This window comes from Balaenoptera borealis, assembly GCF_965194805.1.
Source record: "Balaenoptera borealis genome assembly, chromosome: 1".
Lineage (NCBI taxonomy): Eukaryota > Metazoa > Chordata > Mammalia > Artiodactyla > Balaenopteridae > Balaenoptera > Balaenoptera borealis.
The window spans coordinates 55,635,875-55,658,686 of record NC_138860.1 but is presented as its reverse complement, the minus strand read 5'-3'; the positions used below and the strand labels follow the sequence as shown (position 1 = coordinate 55,658,686).

Below are 22,812 nucleotides of genomic sequence, written 5' to 3'. Positions count from 1 at the left end.
AGCCAGGTGTGGTCTCCTGGGAGGAGTTTTGATAAATACAGGGTCTCAGTGAGGAGCCCTCACCCACACATCCAAAAGAGTGCTATTAAGCATCTCTGGTGACTGCTGAGTGCCTGCTAGGGTCTCCCTGGTCCTGATTCTATGTCCCAGGGTAGCATCTGGTGGGGGAATGAGATGGAACCAGACTGTCCTTAGGCAGTAGCTCTGGAACATACTGGGTTGGCTTTCAACGTAGCCTGGTCCTCTTCACCTCTCTCCACCCGAAGAGTCAGCGGTGGGGCTGACCTCAGCTGTGGCTGCTTTGTTCCACTCTTGTGTCCTCTGTTCCTTGTTCTCTGGCTTTTCATCTTATTGCCCCCTCCTGTTCTCAGGTGGCCGTCGGCTCACCCATGATAGCAAGCTGATGCTCTTTTTTTTCCCAGGGCATTTTTTTAAGGCAATAAGTTGCTTTAGGGAACTAGGTTAGTGAAAGTTTAGATAATAACGCTGCTGGGAAGATATCTGAGGTTTAAGCATGATTTTCAACATTGTTATACCTTCACCAAGTTATCGCATTTCCAGTAGTGAGGATACCTACTTGAAAGCATTTTCTGCACATTTTAAAGTTTGCCTCTCACAGTAGTCTGTTGAAGTAGGAAGGACAGCTATTCTTGTTCCCATTTTAGAGATAAGGACACTAAGCTTCAGAGAGGCAAAGGGACTTACCCTAGGGCATGTTACCAGTAGGTGGCAGAAATGGTTCGATCACATAGGCCTCTGACCTAATATCCAGCATTCTTTCCTCTGTTCCTCATATGGTCTCAAAGTATGCTATTTTAGGGATCTATCCTGAATTTTAACAAAATTAAAGCTGTTAATTGAGTCTCTTTTATAGACATAAGATAGGATTGATTCGATTCCGTTTACATCAATTCTATGTTGAGTCCATACAGAGGGCTGGGCTAAATTTTGGGAATAGAAATGGAAAACCCAGCCTCTTCCCTCAAGGAGCTCACAGATGAGGGGGATACTCTTCTCACTGGTACTTTCCCAATCTCTTCCCAATCCCCTCCAAGCCTTTGGAAAGAAAATACGCTTTCTACTTCACCAAACTGGAGGGCTGACTCTTCAGAGTGGCTTGGTCTTGGAAGAGAAACAAATGGTCTGGCAATCTGATAAAGCCAGACCCTAGTGGGAGAATCACTTTTTGAGCTGCTTCAGTGGCTCTTGATCTGGAAGAAAACTCTGTGGTGGAAAAAACCATGATGGAGAGCAGCACATCTCCTTTGGTACCAAGATGTGAACCCCACATTTTCCTCCCTTGCTGTGAGCTCTGTGGCTGTGCCCATCCCTGTAGGAAAGGGACCTCATCAGAATCTCTTGAGAGACTGAACCAGACCTGTCCCATTTGACCAAGAGAGCTGTTAGTCACACTTGCATGTTGATACTCTCCTGAGCCCAGATGACCTTTACAAGTAACATAACATTACAGAGATCTACCATGGTGGCTGGTTTTTCTAAGCACAAAACTAGGCCAAGTGGCTCTACAGGCATGGCTGGGACACTAGGAAAGAAAAATCAACACGGTGACTCCTCTGAAAAATCTGGAAGTAAAAATGACATCCCTCCTTGCATCCACCTTCCTGTTCTGGAAGAGCTTGTTTGGGAGGGTGAGCTGGGGAAAGGGTTTAATGGTAGGTGTGCTTCTCTGCCACGTGCTGCAGTAGATTTCTTTCACGGACAGCTATCTATTTTTCCCTTTTGCTCCATTTCTATTCTTGTGACACAATTAAAGTTCTCCCTTGCTGGAGGTCTCAGCCTTTTGCTTTCCCTAACATCACAGAGCACCCTCTTAGGCAAGTGACTTTGATATACACATTCTTCTGGGGAACATAGGCAGTGATACTGTCCTTCCTTGCTTATTTGACCAGAATCCTGGACCTAAGTAGAATTTTGGGACAAAACCTTCCCTCCTCTTGTCTTTGCTGCCCAACTCTCCCTTGATTTCTTTGTTCTTAAGAAACCTTCAGGACATATGAGATTGAGAAGCATCTGGGGATCTTAGACAATCAATACCATTTATTATTGTCCTTCATGTGGAGCAACAGAGCCATAGGTCTAATTTCCTAGTGACCCTAGATTTGAAACTTAATTGAGTCCTGGAGAGCCATGACAAATTGAACCATTTGTAAGTCATACTATCATTTTCAGCAAGCACCATCTTATGAAGTCTACTTGCTGCTTTGGAATCTAATCTTATACCACAAAAATACCCGGAGTAATTACAACAAAATGAAACTAAAACACAGATATATGCTTTTCAAACATTTATAAATTATATAGAAAGAAATTCAATAGAAAATCTACATCAGTGTTCAATTTGGGTGACTCTTTTGTCTTTTGGACTGAAATGGACTGGCTGAAGCTTCTGAAAATGTTGCTTCGACGAAGCTGGGATTGAAGTCATCTTCTTTTGTGATAAATCTCCCTAGACAGTGGCTGTCAACTGAAGGTGATGTTTTGCTCCTGAGGGGGCATTTGGCAATGTCTGCAGTTATTTTTGGAGGGGGTGGTGGTCCTACTGGAGTTCGGTGAGTAGAGACCACGGATACTGCTAAATATTCTACAATGCACAAGACAGTTCCCTGCAACAAAGAATTATCTGACCAAAATGTCAGTCGCACTGCTGTATTGAAAACCTGCCCTATAGCAAGCATGGGCGTTTCAAACTGAGTTAAAATTCAGGTCATTTCTTTGGGGGGAAATAAAAGGGTCAAAGGTAGATTTATATAAATGTCTCTCAGAGTCTCTAAAAGGTACATGCTGGGGCTGGGGGAGGGCAGGTGGTTCCACCTTGACCTCTTCAGTGATCCCTTGCTCATCTAAGTCAGTAAGTCAGCAAGTCAGCTGAGTTGCCTTTAATAGCAATCCAGGTTGTCATTGCTGCTCATTGTTTCAGTGTAGCTTTGGTTGCAAATACAAGTTTTTGTTATTACTCTGTGGGTTTTATTTATGTGGGGGAAAAAGTCATAAAAAGTGAGTGTGGGTCACAAATCACGCCAGGTATTGCCTGCACACAGACATAATTTACACATTCCCTCAGAGTTCTCTCTGTTTTCCTTGGATCTTTAAATTTCCTGTACAGCTAGCGTATTGAATTTTCATAATTGCCACTGCATTTCTTGTAATTTATACTCATTTCCCAGAAACCTCTAAAGGGCTTATTGTTTGTCATGAAGAGCAGACCCAAAGCTTTTACACAAGCTATGAATGAGTGCTTAGTAGTCATTTCTGAGCATAGCAATTCTTACTTAAGGCATTAAAGGGCATCCACATCCGAAAGTACCAGAACATTTTCTGATGCCCTTTTCCCCCTTCCCCTTCCCAAGGAAGATTCTGTAGTAATCAGTCCTTTGAGAAGGTTCTGTTAACTTTTTGGATTCAAGAACTTTCCTTAATTGCCACATTTCTTAGTGTTTGAAATGTGTCTGAGTTAAAAAAAAAATTGTCAGTTTTGAAATGACAACCCTCATCCTAATTGACTGAATTCTATTACTGTACATCTCTTTCCAATTCCTCATGAACACATAAACATAAATTTGGAAAACTTACTCTATTTTATTTTAAAACCTTTGAATCGAGGGTCTTCACTCACGTATGTGTGGAACATTGATTGGGGAGTAGGGAGTTTGGTACCAGTGGACAGAAGCAGAAAGAGGCAAAAAGAGGCGAAATCTCTTCAAGGGAGAGGCGGCCCTTTCATCTCTGCACATGCAGGGCCAGCGTTGGGTCTGGTCTATAGCAGGTGCCCATTGAACGCAGATGGTGAGATGAGGGAAGAGGAATAAGAGATGAAGTTATGTGTAGATTTACGAGTCCAATGCATGTTCCTTGAAAGCCTGGGCAATGGAGACTATTGTACATATCACATGAGAGGAGAGATACAGGCCCCATGGGCTCTTACTCTGCGCATGATGTCTTACTGCTAACTGGCAAAGAAGTCACTGCTGGGAGTGAAGAGAAGGGAGAGAAGACGCTACTGTGTTTAGGTCGGGTGCTTGGTAATCGCACTGATTGTTAATGCTGTTAACATTTCGCTTGCTTAATAATCCACTTTTAATTTTACCCGTGGCAGTTCTTCATTCCTACAACACAGCAATGATTAAATCTGTGTTCAGATGGTTGTAAATTCACCCAAAGGTCTTAAGCAATGGGTGAATTATACTCATTTAAGTTAGAACATAACATTAGCATTCAGGCACCTCAGGAATAAATACTAATTCCTGAAATGCCTTTGAGTTCCATTATATCCCTTTAGTTTCCTTTTCCCAGACACACGCAGGACGAGATTCAGGGGATGGGTTTTATCTGAATATTATAAAGGTCACTCCTCTGGTAACATAATCCTGACATATGGGTTTCCGGGGTGGCTTATTTAAAATAGGACCAGGAAATGTGATTTTTTTAAAAAAAAGGGCCTCTCTTGTCTGATATTACAGAAATCTGCTTTTTAGGAAAAGAGGCACAGGGAAAGGCTAAGAAAAGTGTTCTGCCCCCTTTCGAGTAGGGTGCCTTCTGTGGGAGATTGTCACGTGATTGGCAGCTGGGATTTTTGTCCGTGTTTCTCACACAGCCACAGGATTGAGGAGAGGCCTGCTGGTGCTTAGAAAAGGTTTATTCCTAAGAGGAATAAACCTTTAAAAAATTTATTTCCAAGGCTGGGAATCTGTCCCTTTTTAAAAGTAGGCTCTACGTCTCCCTTTTAATATGGGGATGTGGAGTAAAGTCTCTCCCTGTTGGCTTGGGATTTCACAGTGCTCAGTCTGTCCCTGTGAGCGGCTCTGTCATCAAACTCCCGTTCAGGGCCCCAGGGGGCCAGGCCAACATGAATACTCACCACTCCTGGCCCTGCTGTTTCATGCCCTCTGACTCTCATTCATGCCGTTCCCTCCTCATCTTTCCCTCGGCTAATGCCTATTGTCGTGAGACCCAGCCAGGCTGACCTCCTCAGGTAGTCTCCCCCGTGTCCCTGCCCCAGCCAGCTGGGGAAGAGCCTTTCTGGGTTTATGGCGCCTACCGTGCTCTGTCACGGTCATCTCTGTACTTCCTGGCTCTGCATGCCTGTAGAACTGAACTGCATGGAAGTTTCCCTCATGACCCCCCTCTTGGGGCTATTACCTTGCTGGGTCCCACCTAATGTTACCTGGAGGTTAGAGTTGATCTGACAATGTGCACTGGGACCAGTTTCAAGGGAGAGAAAGAGACAGTGTTATCCCAGGTAACCAAGTCTGAGAGGCGGGTGGTCACAAGGAGCTGGAGACTGACTGAGCCAATGGGAGGCAGGCTCAGCCAGTTGGGCCTGTTAGATGTTCTCCACCGGTGCCCATAGATGGCACTAGAGCCTTGGCGATCTGGCTACCACTGGGCACTGCAGGTTTGAGGGAGCTGGATAATGAGTCAGTCTTTGTGGCTGATCAAGGGCTCAGAATCATAGACAGGACCAGTCCGGGTGATGCTGGAGCATCGAGCAGAGGCTGCCACCCAGCAGTGACATTTCCTGATGATAAATGCAAAGGGTGAGATGGAGACTTCAAAGCGAGTGGGAGATAGGGAAGGAAGAAAGAGAGAGAGACGAAGAAAGGATAGAGGAGGAGGAGGTGGGGAGAAGGAGGTAGAGATAACGAGGCTATAATGAGAGAATAGGAACAGGGGAGGCAAGAAACACAGATGGAGTAGCAAGACATTGGGAATGAGATCAGCCTACCTGTGTTATTGTGATTTATAATAAATACATAGTTGTCTTCATCCACTGTTCCTGGCTCACAGCTCCCAAAACCCTTGGGATTTCCTAAAAGTTGAGAAGTGATAAAGGTGTCTTTCGTTATGTGAATGAGGTGACTTTTGGAAGCACCTAAGGATGGGGGCTGGTTGCCAAGAGAACCAACCACACAATTAGAGGGTTGGAAATTTCAGTCCCACCCCCTGACCTCCAGGGAGGGGAGAGAGAGAGGCTGGAGGTTGGAACAGTCACCAATGGCCAATGATTTAATCAATCATACCTATGTAATAAACAGCTAAAAGGACAGGGTTCGGAGAGCTTCCAGGTTGGTGAACAGATGGAGATTTGGGGAGAGCGGTGTGCCTGGGGAGGGCATGAAAACTCCGTGCCCCTTTCCCCATGCCTTGTCCTATGCATCTCTTCCATCTGGCTGTTTCTGAGTTATATCCTATTATAATAAACCAGTGATCTAGTAAGGAAAATGTTTCTCTGAGTTCTGTGAGCTGCTCTGGCAAATTAATCAAACCCAAGGAGAGGGTCTTGGAACCTCCAATTTGTAGCTGCCAACCAGAGGCACAGGTCACAACCTGGTCTTGAGACTGGTGTCTGAAGCGGAGGGTGGTCTCCCGGGGCTGAACCCTTTACCTGATTCTATTCCAGGTCGATAGTGTTTGAGAATCATTTGTTGGTGTGGGGAAGCCTCCACATACACGATGGGATTGGGTCCAGGAACCCCTTCACTACCCAAGAGGGTGATGCAAAGAAGATACTTTGGCGGAAGTGATGGGTGAATAGTGAGGGGTGGGGGAGGGGCCGGAGCAGAGGAGAAGGCTGGCCTGTCGGGAAGAAAGGTGCACCTCCGAGATTCCCCACAGAACTCAGCAGAAGCACGTCATTCCTTCAGGATCTTTTATTAACGTATAGAAAATGTGTTTAAAAAAGGAACTATACAGAGGCTAAAAGCAACCAGGACTAAAAATACTAGTTAACAATGGTTAACAAGTGGAGATTCCAGTCTTTGAGCTACAGTGCCACGGAAAGATGGGGGAAATGGGTTAGTCCTCTCCCTTCCTCTGTCTGTTTTTAACGTTATTTTAGTTCATTTACGTGTGCATTGCCTGGGGAGTGTGTACTCCATTTCGTCTTGTTTTTTTTCTTCCTTCCAGTCTTTCTTTTAAGGAAATGCTTTTCCAGGCACATTGTAGCTACAAAGTGAGTAAACCGGTCTTTGTTATTTTTACCTGAAAAGGCTTGTTAAAAGTTAAAACGACAAACTCAAATTTGGAGGGACTGGAGGATTTGGTGTTTATGACTTCTCAGAACAACAGTCTAGAGACCATCAGGGTGGGTTCCAGCTGCCGAGCCCCAGGTAACAGCTCCCTCAAAGTCACGGTGACTTGCTTCGGGTACCTGGGAATTCCTGTGGGCCTGGAGTGTCTTTGAGGTTGGAATGATGGGATGGGTGTGTGGAATGAGAGGAAGGGGGAGTCTGTGTGTTAGCAGTAGCTTGTGAACCTTGGTCTGTGGGGCCGTGGTGCGAGTCTAGGCATCAGGGAGGTCATAGGTGGGGACGGAGAGTTGGCAGGGGAGCACTTTCTTGACTGACATGTTTTTGGAACCTGTGGTGTCTGCTGCATCTAACACAGAGGTCGCTGCTGTCCTTGGGAGAGGACCATAAAATGCAGAGATCTCCCCCAGGACATGTATTCCTTTACATATAAATGTTGTTCAAATAAGAGACAGGGGCTCGTTTCTGGAGTTTGGGCCAGGCAGTGAAAAATACAAGTTACCAAGTACCAGTTGCCTTCTAAGTTCCCCAAAGTAGCATCTCAAAGTAGCTGAGATTATAGTTCCTGTCTTCTGAGGCCCCCTGCCCCCTGGGAGGTGGGAGCAGGAAGGGAGAAGGGTAAAGAAACCAGGGAATGAGCAAGATTAATTTGTCTCCTGCCTTCTTCTAGCCTCATTCCTCAAAAGTTTCCACTGACATGTCCCTGCAAAGAACCATGAAGGTCCTAGTACCCCTGAGAGTCTAGAAGGAGGGAGCCCAAGTCAGTCTATAACTTACAGGTTTTAGCCTAAAAATTCTTGGCATTTCTGCATTTGATGCCATCTGCATTGCTTTGAATACATGAATAATATAATCCTTTTCCTCCCAAATTCAAGAGTAAAACTGACACTCCAGGAACACGTGCCATGCTTGTTCTGGGGGTATCCCCCTCCTCAATCCTGGCCATGTCTTCTGCCTCAGTTTGAGAAAATGACTCTGGAATTTCCCACTCTTCTGATGTTGGATGAGACGGAGGCTGCATATTCTCCAAGAAGTGGGGTGGGGGAAATAGTGTTTCTGTTCTGGTCTTTACCTTCCCCTCCCAACCCACTGTGACCCTCTCCTTCACCTCCCAAATTAAAAAAAAAAAAGGAAAAGGAAGAAGTTGCCAGGATGTTTCTTACTTCTGATGGTGAGGTTGAAGGTCCCCTGGAGTATGTGGCAAAAACTATGCAAGAACTGCCTTTTCTTAAAAGACAGAGAGGAGAGAGGATGTGGCGTTAGAAGCCCCTGTGTGAGAATATTAGTAAATCCAAGATGGTGGCCACTTGGCTAAATAAATTTAAAGGGCTGCAGCCTCATGAAGCAGCAAAAGCATGGACTTTAGTTAGACAGAGAGCTTCCAATTATGGCTCTACTTAGCAGCTGTGTGACTTTGGGCATGTTACTTAACCTTCCCGTTCTTCTATTCTCTCATCTGTAAAATGATTAAACTTGAGCCAGGGTGTGGTGAAGATTTAACAGTGTGGTGAAGATTTAACAAAGTAATAGATGTCAAGCTCCTAGCACAGTATCTGGAAAATAGTAGGTATGCAATAAATACCATTTCTCTTAGTCTTCATTTGGGGAGAGAAAAATGAAAAAGCCTATGCCAGATCTGATCTCAGCTCTGTTACTAATTAGCTGGGTGAACTTGGGCAAGTTGCCTAACCTTTCTGGGCCTTGGTTTCCTGGAGAATGAAATGAGGGGGATGGGTTAGATGATTTTCAGAGTCCCTTCCAGCTTTGAAGGTTCCCATATTTGCCTTTTGGAAGCTGTGTTGAGCTTATCAGTGTCAAGGACAAGATGTTAATAAAGAACGCAGGGTCTTCCTGGGGGCTGCCAAACCAGTGATGGGAAGAAAACAATAGTTCTCATCCATGCATTTGCCTCCTGGCCATGCACCTGGGCCCACACCCTCTCTCTGGCTTCAGTGTTCCAGGCCTCCTGAGATGTTTGCAATGCCTCCCATGATCCCCTGATGCCAACGAGCCAGTGCCAGTACCTGGGAGAGCTGAGCCCGTGAGACCAGAAGGCTTAAACGAACTGGAAATTTAGCATCAGCCCAGCTTCACAGTCGACAATGAGTAGCTGTTTTATGAAGTTAACAGCGGACAGGGGTTTTCTGAGGAACAAGAGCTGTGTTATTTGGATGCTCTGCAATAGCCTTATTAAGCTTGGGGAAGGAGGGAGGATTTCCGGTGGGGAGAAAATGCAACACTGTCCAAACACTGCAAGGTTTGCCGAGGACATTTGGACAATGAAGTGCTGCAGGTGCAGTGAAGTCATGCTTCAGGCAAGGGGTGACCTTGAAAAAGGAATCAGAAATGCTGGAGATGGCAAGTCGGGCTTGTGGCTGCTGTGAAGGAAAAGCGAGGTCCGGGCAGACTGGTTGAGCAAGCAAAGAAAGCCCTTCTGCTTCTCACTTCTGTGCTGTGAAGGCCTCTGGTGCCTTCGTTTGGTGAAGTGGGTGAACTGACAGGAGGTCTGTGGGGAGGTTGGGGGCTAGAACTCAAGGAACTAATGCTGGTCCCTTTACCAGGGCTCCTCACGCCTGGTCTCTGTTTTTTTTTTTTTTTTTTTTTTTACTGTGGGACCATCTGTAGAAAGCTTGCTTTTTGTCTCCAATGACCCATCAGCTTCTTTTTTATGTTATTTTGTATTTTACATTTAATTTTTTTCTTCCCAGCTGTTTCTCAAAGCTTGAAGAGCCCAGAATGGACATAAGTAAATCCAGTGTGGATACCATTAGGATGCACCAGACCCATTCTTTCAAATTGGACCTGAATCTACACCAACACATTCTTTATCCTAGAGTTTTTCCCTTACTTGTTTTTAGAGCTTTCCATTTGGCCTGTGAGTACTCCTTTGGCCTGGTAGTGCCAGAATGCTCCAGTATTGCTGAGGGAAACCGTATCCCATCTGTGTAGGGTTGGGTTATGGAAGAAACAAAGGTTTAGGGAAGCATTTAGTCAAAGATCTTCAGGGTCTTGGCCAAGGGACCCTAAGGTAGAGCCAGGAGGCTATAGGTACAGTGCAGAAGCCAGCCCCGCGACTCACCTTTCCTCAGAGCAAAGAACCTCTCTGTTATTGTTGCTGGGAGGAAAACAGACCACCCAGGGAGGCTAAGCAGAGCTGAGTCAGCAGCTCTTGGTATCTGGAGCTTTGTGCAAGAGGCAGGCTCCTAAACTTCACAGATTCACTCCAGTCCTCTGCAGTCCCAAGGCCCTTCTTGCAGCCATGGCAAGTTTGAGGCAAGTGAAAACAGATTACCCCACCCTCTTGGGATTATTGAAACTGAAGTGCGAATCTTTCTGAGGTTCCTTATCAAAGTTTTAAGAATGGACAGTGAGATGCAAGTATAGGGCCCCCTTTGGAGGGAAAGAAATGGAAGTAAGGGATTAGATTGAGTAGGAGTCTGGTGATAAGAAAGCAAGTGTAGAAAATCACATATCTTGAGTTAAGTGGCTCCACCTTTCCTGAAATTCTGGGTGGAGGTTAAAGAAGAAAAAGAAAAATGTTTTCATGCCCAAAGGGTATTTGCAAATCCAGGCTACCAGCTAGTCTATTTCAACCCCCTCAGCTTGGGCCCCCACTGTTCTCACAGGTTCTATTTATCTTCTAGAGGAGAGGACAAAGGGGAACTCATAAACCCTCTCTCAACTGATGCTTTTAAAAGGGCTCTTTGAAAAAATTCCATAATGACCTTTTGTCCCTTAATCTACAGCTCAGTTCTGGGACTGGATTTTGAAGGTATAAATGTGATTAAGGATTGTTTGGTTTGGCATTGAGCTCGTTGGCAACCTTGGTTCTTCAGGTTTGTCTTTGAAATAACAGCTTCACTGTGCAGAGAGCTGGTTGCTTCCCAGGTGGGAGGGCACAGGTGTTGGGTATCTTGCTACTCCATGAGTAGTGGAGTGGGAGCTGGTAGGTGAAGGGTAGGGTGGATTTAACTATTTCTGGAAGTTTGCTTTGCATTTCCTTGCTGCCATTTTTGTTGTTGTTTCTTTTACAAATCAGTTGGCCAGTTTTCCTGGGTCCTGGTTTGGTATGAGTTCTCCTGAAAACCTGGAGGCACTGGGTATCCTCAACCCTACTGTCAGTAGGTGACTGGGGGTTGTAAATGCCCCAGTGGTCACACTTACCAAGTCTCCCTCCTCCAGTTAAATCTGTCTAAAGGCCAGCAGGAATTTTCCACAGATTTGTCGTCTCCCCCCTACCCCCACCCCTTCACCTTCCAGATATAAGCCTGGAGAATGTGAGTTTACTGGGTTGGAAATTATCTGATGGGGAAATGCAAAAAGAAGAAACTGTCTGGATCTTAGGTCTAGGCAGTGAGTGTATCACAGTCATTGGTGGTAGGGTTTTTTTTTTTTTTCTAAATACACATCCTGATGTGTCTGCAGTTTAACTGCCTCTGACCAGGGTCCACTTCTATTCCCTCTAAGTCCCTTGAGGGAAACTTTGGTGTGTGAGGGTGAGTGCTTTGTGAGTATTGCTTACTGGATCCACCCTTGGGAAGAGCATGGGTACTTGGAGGAACAGGATAAGAAGGAATGCATGAGTCTAGTTATGAAGCTTTGAGTCAAGTTGACCATGAGCCTTGGGGAGGTAATGGGCACAGTGTCTCTTAAAAATGGTGAAAATTTGTGAGAAAATCACTCTACTTAATAAAAGGAATCTATAAATCCTTTTATAGAATGTTGGGTGAGCTAATCTTTGAAGTTCCTTTCTAGCCTTTAACATGAATCTAGGCAATGCTGCTGATACTATTTATAAAAATGTTCCATAGGGTAAAATGATTCCAGTAAAAGACAGATTTTGGTGTCCACTGATGTTTCTTGGCTTTCACCTGAATTGACAACATGGAGACTCATAATCTTTTTCTGTTTCAGTTCCCTTGATGAGGTGGACTGTACTGGCACTAGGTCCCTGGGTTCTGCTTTTATGGACAAAATGAGTTCAGCCACTTATTTGGCACAATCTTTTCTGCAATGTTTTCGTGTGTGTGTGTGTGTGTGTGTGTGTGTGTGCGCGCGCACCGCACACTTGTGTGTATATTTGACTGATGACTTCTGATTCTTCCTTTCTTTCTTTCTTGCTTTCTTTCTTGCTTTCTTTCTTTCTTCCTTTCCTCCTTTCCTTTCTTTCTTTCTTTCCTTCCTTCCTTCCTTCCTTCCTTTCTTTCTTTCCTCCCTTCCTTCCTTCCTTCCTTCCTTCCTTCCTTCCTTCCTTCCTTCCTTCCTTTCTTTCTTTTCCTCCCTCCCTCCCTCCCTTTCTCCCTCCCTCCCTTCCTTCCTTCTCTCTGTCTCTCTGTTTCTGTCTTTCATAAAGCAGGGCTTCTGGTGAATTTTCATTCACCAGAATGAAAAGCAGGGCTTAATTGTCCTCTCTCACCGATGCCAATTTCCATTTTCAGATCAAAGACTAGCCTTACTGACTGTCAAAACTAAAAGGGAAACCATTCTAGTCTAAACTTTCTTTCAACAGATGAGGAAACTGAGGCCCTGAGAGGTGAAACAACTGTCCTGATGTCATGGTGCCAACAAAGTGGCAGAGCTGGGCCTATTCCTGAGACGCCAGTTTCCTCCTTCAACATGCTTCCTACTGTTCATTGGTGTCCCACTCCCTATCTAAATCTTATTTAATTAACGGGTTTCTTGAAAGAATTGTTTCTGTCTCTTCTTCCTTCCCCTAGTTTTTTGAAGCCCATGGTGAACTGAGAAATGGAACCTCCGTTTCCAGCACTGGTCCGGCAGTCACATCCACACCATGGCAGTGAACAAGGCCTTGAGGGTCTGCTAAAGGGAGAGTGCAAGTGGCAGCTGACTCCATCCTCATAACCTCAGAAGTGTGGTTGTCAGTCTGAGGGACTCTCCTTTCCTGGTTAAGAGAGTTTGGTTAGATTGTGGATGTTTCCATTAGAAAATTTCCAACTCTCAGGCTCATCCCGTGATTGGTTGGGAAAGGCCCAGGATGCCCCAGTTTGACTAAATGTGGGCATTACAAAAAACAGAACTGGGGCCTTAAGGAAAAGGCAGCTGGGAGACTGGGCATGGATTTTGGCAGATGCTGCAGGGATGCTTGCGGATGGCATTTGATTGGAGAAGTTGAAGGGTCATGGCGTTTAGAGCCTCCAGCTCTCTTGGGTTTAAAAATCAAATCATGCCAGTGAAGAGAGCACATCTCATAAAATGGGAGGTAGGCCCGCACTCCTCCCCTCTTCACCTTTGGATTTCTAGATGTTATTTCCGCTGGCACTTTTCATTTTTACTCTCAAAGGCAGAATAATAAAAGAAGATGGAGAAAGGCTTCTCATGAGCTCACCTCATTAAGGAGGTCATTCCTGTTTCTCACAGGACCAAAAAAGAGGAGAAAACTGAAACCAAAACCCTAAAATTCCACCTCTTCCCAAGGATTATCAGTCAGGGGAATGGCTGGCTGGTCATATAACTTCTTCTGACTCTTATTAAGCCCCCCCCACCCCGCCCCCCAAGGAGAGCCTGGCTGAAGACAGGAATGAGGCCTTTCGTTTGCAATTCAGGGAAAAAAAAAAAAAAAAACCCATGACAAATAGGACCAGAAACAGAGAAAATGGAGCTAAGTGCGATCTGTGTTCCCCGTGGAACTGGTCATCTCAATGGCGGGGGCCCTGATTTCTATTTCTTCTGTCCTTTCCTCCATGCCTGACCCCAAATTGCTACAAACCACAACTGTCTCCCCCTCCCATCTTCAAAGAAAGTTGCTGTCTGTGACCCGAGGGAGGGGCAGGGACTTATGACCCCTAGGTACACCGCTGCTATGCAGCCCAGGCTAGGGGCAGGCAACACCTTGGGAGCTAGAATCCAAAACAGTGGTTGCACTTGTGGGGCTGTAGGGGGTCTAAGGGTTAGGGTGGAAGTGGGCAAAGGATGGGTTGGCTGGAAAAAAGGCCACTACTCTTGAAAGGTGACAGAGGACACTTGGCTGGTAAGAGTAAGAGTGTCAGATGATAATCTTTGGCCCGTTAGAAAGGCCTTGGGTTATTGGGACGGGGTGAGGTTAATCTGTTTCCTTTTAAGGGGACTTGTTGGCAAAGCTTTCTTGCTGAGGCCTCTTCTCTGGGCTGGGGTGAGAACCTGGCCATCCAAGGCAGTGACCAGAGCACAATACCTGGAAGTGAAGGGCATCTCAGAAGGAGGGCAGCAAAGAAGGCGCGTGCCTGTCACCGTCACAGAGTCTGACTCCAGGATTTGCCTTTGAATTGGTCTTTTAAGAAGACGTCTCACTTTTCCTCCTTGGTGGGAAAAGAGGGGCAGGTTAAGGATGACTGGGTAGGAGGGAGCATGGAGACAGAGGGTCAGGCCCGGGGGCAGCAGAAACCATGAGCTGCTGATTCTCAGCTGATTCCTGCTACATCCTGCTTCCTTCAAACGCTCTTAATATGTTGCAAAGCATTACTATGTCCCCCACCCCTTGTTTCATATTATAAAATACAAACAAATGACAGAAAAGGTCAGTTGGCTCGCAGCCGCCCACTGCTTAGAACTGCAAGGACCGCCGTTTCCTCCCCGCCATGAGACGGTGGCTGTAGGGGCGCATCTTCATTTCCACGAAGGGGATGGAGAACTCGTGGCCTTTCCAGTGGTACCAGTTGATCCCCTGGGAAGGAGAAAGATAAGCATGTCAGATCACCCCTACCCCCTCAACGGAAGTGCCAGCTTGAAAAGATAGGGGATGATGAGAGTGGAGAATCCAAGGTGTGCATTTAGTCATTTCCCATTAACGTGAAGCTTGTGGCTGAGTTCCCAAAAAGGGCAAAAGAGCAGAGATTTGTTTCTAGCTTTTCTCTTTAGACATTGCCAGTGGCCTGGGTCTATAATGGGAATGTGTTGCAGGTCATTCCTTATTGCTGGCTTTCTGGTTTTGGCTTTCAGGATTTGCACGCATCTGCAGTATCTAGTGTTGAATTTCAAATTCCCAACAGTATAGAAGCATTTCGAAGAGCATAACTGTGTTTGACTGCTCACTCCCGATGGGAGAGTCAGGTGGTTTCCACCTATCAGGTGACCAACCATCTGGGTTTGCCCAGGACTGAGGGGTGCCCTGGCTGCTAGCCTTTCAGTGCTAAAATTGGAGAGGTCCCAGTTGGCCCAGTTGGTCACCCTATCACCCAACCCAGCCTATGGACTTGTGGTCTCTAATGGGGAAAGACAGTCCCATTTACACTGCTATTTCTGATCTCTCCCTTCCTAGGACACTTCTTTGGATGAAGCTGAGCCTCTGAAGCTGTCCCTGAACTTGATAAGCTTTTCATGGGATATGCTAGATGAGGAAGTGAAATGGGACTTGACTGGTTGTCAAGGGCTTCTCTGGGGTGAGTTCCAGCTCCTGAGTCCAGGTGCCTCCCTTTTCTTCCTCTGGCTTCGACTCTGTCCTGCTCTTATCCCAGTGTCTGCATTACTTTCCTCTTTATGAGAGTCCTTTCTCAACACTCTGAGTGTATCTTTTTAAAAGGGAAATATAAGACCCACCTGTGTATTTAGAACATAAAGCCAAGGGACGTGGGCTGCACGGCTCTGGGTCATTCATGCAGCGGCAGAGCTTCACCCACCTGGCTGTGCCTGGACTCCCCGTATTTCCCATTGAGGTTGGTCCGGTGGCAGTTCTTATACCACCAAGCCCCCTTGTATGACATGGCACAGTTGGTAACTGCAACATCATTGTCTCTGTCCTCTGTGGAGAAAGGGCGGCCCTGATGATAGCTGAGGGAGTCCCCTGGAAAAAAGACACATTCATGAGGCCGTCCAGCCTGTTGTTCTTTTGTCAGGATGTTCTGGACATTTGACCCATGCCCAACAAACCTGGCGTCCGCTTAAGAGACCTTCCACTCACCTCTCTGTTCCTATCTGGCTCCTCAGCCTGGCTGCACTGAGCTCTTACTCCACCTACCCCTTGGGTCCACTACTTCCGGGCTGCTCTCCCCAGCTCGTTACAGCAAGTCCCCTACATATGAACCTTCAAGTTGCAGACTTTCAAAGATGCGAACGTGTGTTTGCACGTCCAATCACGTAAGTTAGTTCACATGCCTGGCGTACATTGTCACGTGCGTGCATCCTCTCCAAGTAGTTGTGCTTTTGTGTACTTTACTGCACAGTACTGTATAGAGTACAGTAGTACAGTATCTTTATTTCTTGCCTGTTCACTCGATGCCAGCCCCTGTATGCCAGTTGTTGTACTGTACTACTGTATTTTTCAAGGTACTGTACTATAAAATTAAAAATGTTTATTTTTGTGTGTGTTTGTTTTTTATGTATTATTTGCGTGAAAAGTATTATAAACCTGTTATAGTAGAGTACTATATAGCCGATTGTGTTAGTTGGGCACCTAGGCTAACTTTATTGGACTTAACGAACAAATGGGAGTTACGAATGCGCTCTCGGAATGGAACTCGTTTGTATGTAGGGGACTTACTGTGCCTCATTCCCCTGGCCTTCTGCTCAGAACTCTGTCCACTCAGCTCCACTCCACCATCCCCGTCTTTTTCTTTCAGGCCAGCACTGGGACACAGACATTCACGGCTCCTTTTGTCTCAGAGGAGACAGAGATGAGCCATGGCGACCTGGGCCAGTCCGGGTCACCACCGTACAGCCTGGCTTTCTCCATGGCTCATCAGGCCCAGTCAGCTCACACCCAATATCCCCCTGTTCAGAACTTGGGGCCACATGTGAAGAGGGACATTAGCTAACTAGAGTTCCTGTCCATAGGAAACAGGATGGTAAGAAAATCCTAACCATGTCGGAGGAGAAGTGGTTGGGGAAACCAAGGCTGTAACTTGGGGAAGAGCAGGCTTGAAGGGGGAGACAGTGTCCATTATCACTGACTCCAAATATTTGATGGACTATTGAGTAAACAAACAAACAATCCCCCCCAAAACAAAAACTCTTTGGGAAAGTATGAGGATCAGTAGGCAGAGACTGCAAGGTGGCATATTTGGGCTAAATATATGAGGAGAAATTAGCTAAATATTAGAGCTGTTTATAAATGGTATATACTATTTGGAGATATGGAGAGATCTCTATTCTTAGAGGCTGGGTGTTCTCTTGTTGGGATGTTATGCAGGGGACTCATATGAATTGAGTATTTGAGGTGAGGTATCAAACTGTAATTAATTTATACCTACTGGCCAAACTTTTGGCAGGATTTGTGGTTAGAAATGTTGTGAAGGGGCTCACGCTATTGAATGAGTGTTGTCTTAGATGCTTCTGAGGTCACTTTAAGCCAGGATAGGTCATAGTTCTGATCTTGTGGCTTCCAAGTCCACACTCACAGTGGCCACTCAATGCCTCCAAGTGCTTCTGGCCACAACTTAACTCTTAGGAAGATGATCTTTGTTTTATGGGGAAGCCTGATTCCTTCAGGCCAGTTGGGTCCCTAAGTCCATATGTCATTATTTCTATCCCATCTTTTTCATTTCCCCCTCCCAGTCTCTAAAAAACCAGGCTTTGTGTCCACCCAGAGCTAATCCCACTACCTGCAACTCATTCTTTCCCATGTCTTCCAGGTCCTGGAGAAGGTAGAAAATATTTATTTTTTCCTTTTTTCATATATATATATATATATATATATATATATATATATATATATACACACATACATACATACACACACACACACATACATATATATATATATATTAGGGTTTTCATCTCCTCTCACCCTAACTCATACTCATATCCTTTGCCTTAAAAAATCTTGAATTAATCCTACTCTCTAAAGACCCTTTCTTTACCATCAATTCCCTATGTTGTCTCTACCCACATTCCTACCTTCTCATCTCCTGCTTGTCTCCCTGTAATCTAGAAGCTGCCCTCATTACTCCCTTGGAACAGTTCTCTCCCACTTCCACTCTGTTGTGCTTTCTGCACATCAGTACATTATCTAAGTCTTGGTTTTTCTCTCTCAAACTGCTATTCAGATTTGTACTATTCTCTTAATTTCTAACATCAGTCAAGTCTCCTATGATCTCCTACCAGGATTAATGCAGCAGCTCCAGCTGTTCTCTGTTCTTCACTCAGATTTACTTTATCCTATTTATGGCTGTCACTTTGATCTTCCTAAAACCCCACATCCATTGTGTCACTCAGGACCCACCGTGGCTCTCCGCTGCCCACCATATTAAGACAGAACTCCTCTGCCCCCTCGGTTTTAAGGCTCTCCAGGGCCTGGCTCCACCCACTTTCTTTTTTATTCTTTCTGAACTCACACCCTGTCCTGGACAGCCAGGCCCTTTGCACTTTCCCTCCCTCCACAGTAACTGCTCCTTTTGTGATTTTTCTCCCAGGATTTTCCTTCCCTGGAATGTTTCCTTTACCATCAGGATCCCAGTCAAACGCCACTGCCTTCATGAAGCCTTTTTCAACCACCCAGAGCCCCCTTCTCTGAATGCCTGGTAAACTGGGAGTGAGTACCATTCATTTTGTGATGAGTTGCTTCTTAATGGTCTGTTTTTGTAAATGGATGTTTAGTTCTTGCAGAGGTCATGTCTTATGCCTCTTCTGAGTCCTCACAATTCACACAATGAACTTTTAGAGGTTGCTCAACAACCTTTTATTGATAACTTGACTTGGAATTTTCGGTTCTAATCCAATTAGAGTCCTGGTTAGAGACTTGGATTTTTGTAGCCTTGAGAACAACGGAGATGGGAGAAGGGGCTGAACTTGGAATTGGAGGCCATGGGGATGGATTGTTGCCAGAAGGGCCAGTAAAAATGAGCAACATATAAGATAAAGGCCAGGGAACTTGGGCAGTAGTAAATGCCAGAGAGAGGATGGGCTTTTCCTCCCTGGAGACCTTCCAGTCTGGAAAGAACAACCGTTGTGTGACATTGCCCAGAGAAGGGGGCAGCCTACATAAGCCTAGTTTCTCATCTTTTGAAGAAGATGAACTGAATATATGACATAAGAGGTCAGACTGCAATTACTTTATGATGATTGGCCAAATTGTTGGTGGGACTTGCTTCTGAGACATGACAGTAGAACGCAGTCCAACAGTTATGACCTCCATGGGGCCCGGTAGCGAGATAGAGCTGCAACAGAGGCTGCAGCAGCTGGGCCCAAGTTAGACAGGTAAGAGCATAGGCCTGGAGCAAGTGAGGTGGAGGGAGGGAGGGAGACCATATAAGGAAGTGGGAGGGCTTGCTTCTCTTTCTGTGGGAGAAATAAGAACTACTTTTCTGCAGGCACGATTCTAATCTTAGGGAGTGGTTGGTATCAGGTTATTTTTGCAATGATTTAGTCTGATATTTTGTTTAATACACTCCATTTCAATGGCTATTTTATGCCCAAAGTGTGGTAAATTGGATCTTTTGTTGGGGCACTTCGGGCAGGTCTGATTGCCATTGGGAATGATCTCGCATATGAAAAACAACAAGGGAAAGTGTGTTTTCTCTTTGGAGTAACAGTACCTGGCTGAGCAGAGAAATAACTGAGCAAATGCAGTCGTTGGAGAGGCAACACTTGGACGATCTTCTGAATTCCAAGAGTTATAAAAATGTTGCTAAATTTATATCCTAGCATTTAGCCCTATAATTGGAGTTAATGAAAGGACCAGTAACTCCATGTACCAAATAGTGGAATATTTGGCAAAACAGGTTTTAGGAAATGTGCTCTAAGAGAACCCTGGAAATAGATTGGCAAAGCCTAAGAAGCAGACTGGATATTATGTTCTGATAAAACTATTAATGCAACAGAGCTTATAGAGATGGTTTTGGTGTACTTAGTGGAAGTGCCATAAAAATCTATACAGAAAACATGACCATGTATGGGGTTCTCGTGGAGGAATGAAAAGGAATGTGGCCCATGGGGAACATTTAGAGCTGTTGTGTGCTCCTTGATGGAGGAGTTATGGTGACTGCTGATGGAGGGGAGTAGAGCTCAGAATGGGGGGAATCTGTCTTATTTTTATTAGTTCAAAGGTCGTTTTCCTAGATGTCATTACAGGGGAGATTTCTACCAGACAATAGATGATTATGCTGTCACTGGATAAGAGCCTATATTGATTAATCTAGACAAGAAAAATAATCCTTCACCCTCACATTGTACTTTTTTTGGTTAACTTTAAAAGCACGTTCGCTCTATTTATCACATTTTTTTCCTGACTGCTCTGTGAACTAGGACAGGCATCATTATTAAGATTTTCCAGATGAGGAAACTGAAGTCCTGAGAAATTGATTTCAGGTCACCTGAGTGGTGAGGGGCAGTGTGGACCAGAGGCAATGCGCCAACCCTCCGCCCTCCTCCTTGGCTAGCGGGGAATTCTGCAGCTCAGGACTAGAACATGGGGGCCCGGTCCTGCTGCAGGCCCACTGCCCTCGGGGGCTGCTCGGGGCCAAGGTACCTGCGGTGCCGTTGTAGCCTCCTATGTGGAGTTTGTACAGGCTTCTGCTGCCCTCGACAGAGAACTTGTCATAGTAGGCGAAGGCGGCGTCCTGGCCGTCACGCATGTCCACGCGCAGCTCGTAGCGGCCCTGGGACGTGATCCAGTGTATGTTGTCCAGCCCTGTGGAGAAGCGCAGAGAACGCAGTCAGCCTGGCCTCAGTGGCTTTGGAAATGGGACGCAAAATGTGACTATGACCTCAAAACAGATGTTCTGGGAAAGAGGAGGGGTACTGGGATTGCTTTTGCCTTCAGTCCTTCCCAGGTTGTTATCAAACAGACCCTACCAGACTGAATTTCCTCCTGCAAAAAGACCAGACCAGTTCTGCTGATGAGTTCCCACCGCAGGTCAGCTCAGGGGTCCTACCATCTAGTCATGACCCAGTACTGGACAAGCCCTGAGCCTCAGGATTCCGGGCCCTGTCCCCTGCCACCTCCCACTGCACACCATGGTGTTAGTTGAAGATGACAAGATGCATCACATAGGTGTGAATTCTTTGGTGTGAGTGATAGGAAGCAAGAGGTAGAAACACTGATCAGAGTAATTCACAGTAGGCCCTCGGGGTCCAGGATATCCTACCATCTCCTAGTAGCCTGGGAGGGGGTTCCGTCCACCTTTAATTACACTGCCCCTTGTTCTCTCAGCCTCCAGACCTCCTGAGGCTCCCATAACTGGGTCAGAGAATATTGTCACCTGTCTCCTAACTCCAGTTCTTTTCTCTCTAGTCTACTTGCTATATCTTGCACTGCTACGTCTTCACTTGTCTTTCTGGGCAGTTACTCTCCCTCACCCACTCTCTCCTTGGCCTCTAAGCTTCCCAGGCCTTGGTCTAATAGATTCTTGTAAGATGCAGACCCCGTGAGTCCAGAGTTAGGCAGATCCCAGATCTTCCTTGGTGATATTTTCTCATATGTATTTTCTTGTCTCTTTGCCCTGGATGGCTGTGCTCTGGGACTTTCTGATTTTGACTACCTGCCCAGACTTTGAACCACTCCCTTTGCATTGCTGGTGATCTTTGAGTCCTCCTGATTTCTACCTGTTTACTGAACTTGGGTCCTCTTGCTTTACTGTGACATTTGATATCTATCAGAGTATACCATGACTTAGAATAAAAAAATTTGCAGAGATGGAAAGGAATCTAGAGATTACTTAGGCTAGTCTCTTTGTGTTGTGGAAAAGGAGGCTGAAGTCCAGAGAAGTGAAATGACTGGCTGAGGGTCACCTCGATCTTTCTGTTTCCCTGTCCTGTTTGAGAGTTCAAGCTTTATGTTAAGTTATATGTTGAAAGCTGTTTGCTATTTGCTGTGTGCCGGGTTGTTGTTACCCTAGACTTGTGCTTGTGTGGATATGGTGGATCCTGGTGGTGCCCTGCCCGGATGCCCTTTATTTTTTTATTTTGTACTGTTTTTATTTTGAAGAAGGGAGATGTTACAGCATGTTTTCTAGTATAAGATGTATAGGGGAAAATTCAATGAAGAAGTAGAGAGAAGAGAGAATTGTCAGAGGGGGAAAAATGGTCCTTCAAAGGCAAGTGGAAATAGGAGCCAACACACATCTGGAGAGTTTGGTTAGATCACAGACAGTCCAGATGCCCTTTAATTGGACAGTGGACGTAGCCCCCAGCTGCTAACAACTCACAGCTGCCTCCTTCTTGGATCATTGCCCTTGACCAAACAGGAGTTGCTCTACTCTGGAAGTTACCTGCTCCCTCCCCCATGCCTTGGGGCAGACCTCCATCAATACCTGATGTGGAGGTGCCAAATCCCAGCCCCCTTGCCCCACTGGAGACCAACTCTGAGGAGCAATTCATGCTCCAGAGCTTCCCTGAGGATCAGGCTGAAGCTAATCTCCCACCAAGATCCCACTGTTGAACATTTCCCCCTGCTCTATGCTACTTCCCTCATTCCCCGTCTGAGAGCACGCCCCTGATAAATCACTTGAACAAGAATCCATGTCTCGTGGATGGATCTCGAGACTGTCATACAGAGTGAAGTAAGTCAGAAAGAGAAAAACAAATATCGTATATTAACGCATGTATGTGGAACCTAGAAAAATGGTACAGATGAACCGGGTTGCAGGGCAGAAGTTGAGACACAGATGTAGAGAACAAATGTATGGACACCAAGGGGGGAAAACTGCGGTGGGGTGGGGATGGTGGTGTGAGCAAGTGGGCGATTGGGATTGACATGTATACAGTGATGTGTATAAAATTGATGACTGAAAAAAAAAAAAAAAAAAAGAATCCCTGTCTCAGGCTTTGCTTCTAGGGAACCCAACTTACAACATAAACCATGGGTCAGAGTGTTACCCCTAACCTGAGTATTGTCACT

General features: G+C 45.7%; 1 protein-coding gene and 1 long non-coding RNA gene across 5 annotated transcripts in view; one reads left to right on the top strand and one right to left on the bottom strand.

Annotated features, from left to right (window-relative positions):
* The window catches only part of LOC309604675, a 426,266-nt gene that overhangs the window by 120,987 nt on the left and 282,467 nt on the right, over positions 1–22,812 (top strand). For all 3 annotated transcript variants that reach the window (XR_014230944.1, XR_014230945.1, XR_014230946.1), the window contains exons 3-4: positions 15,301–15,421; positions 18,389–18,507. This is a non-coding gene — a long non-coding RNA (uncharacterized lncRNA). The remainder of the gene's footprint in view (positions 1–15,300; positions 15,422–18,388; positions 18,508–22,812) is intronic.
* Positions 6,654–22,812, bottom strand: part of TNR (tenascin R) — a 425,185-nt gene continuing 409,026 nt past the window's right edge. For both annotated transcript variants that reach the window (XM_082363712.1, XM_082363711.1), the window contains exons 21-23: positions 20,443–20,604; positions 15,659–15,822; positions 6,654–14,706 (exon numbers count right to left, since the gene is read on the bottom strand). In XM_082363712.1, coding sequence (XP_082219838.1) covers positions 14,587–14,706; positions 15,659–15,822; positions 20,443–20,604 — 446 coding nt within the window. In that variant the 3' untranslated portion in view covers positions 6,654–14,586. The remainder of the gene's footprint in view (positions 14,707–15,658; positions 15,823–20,442; positions 20,605–22,812) is intronic.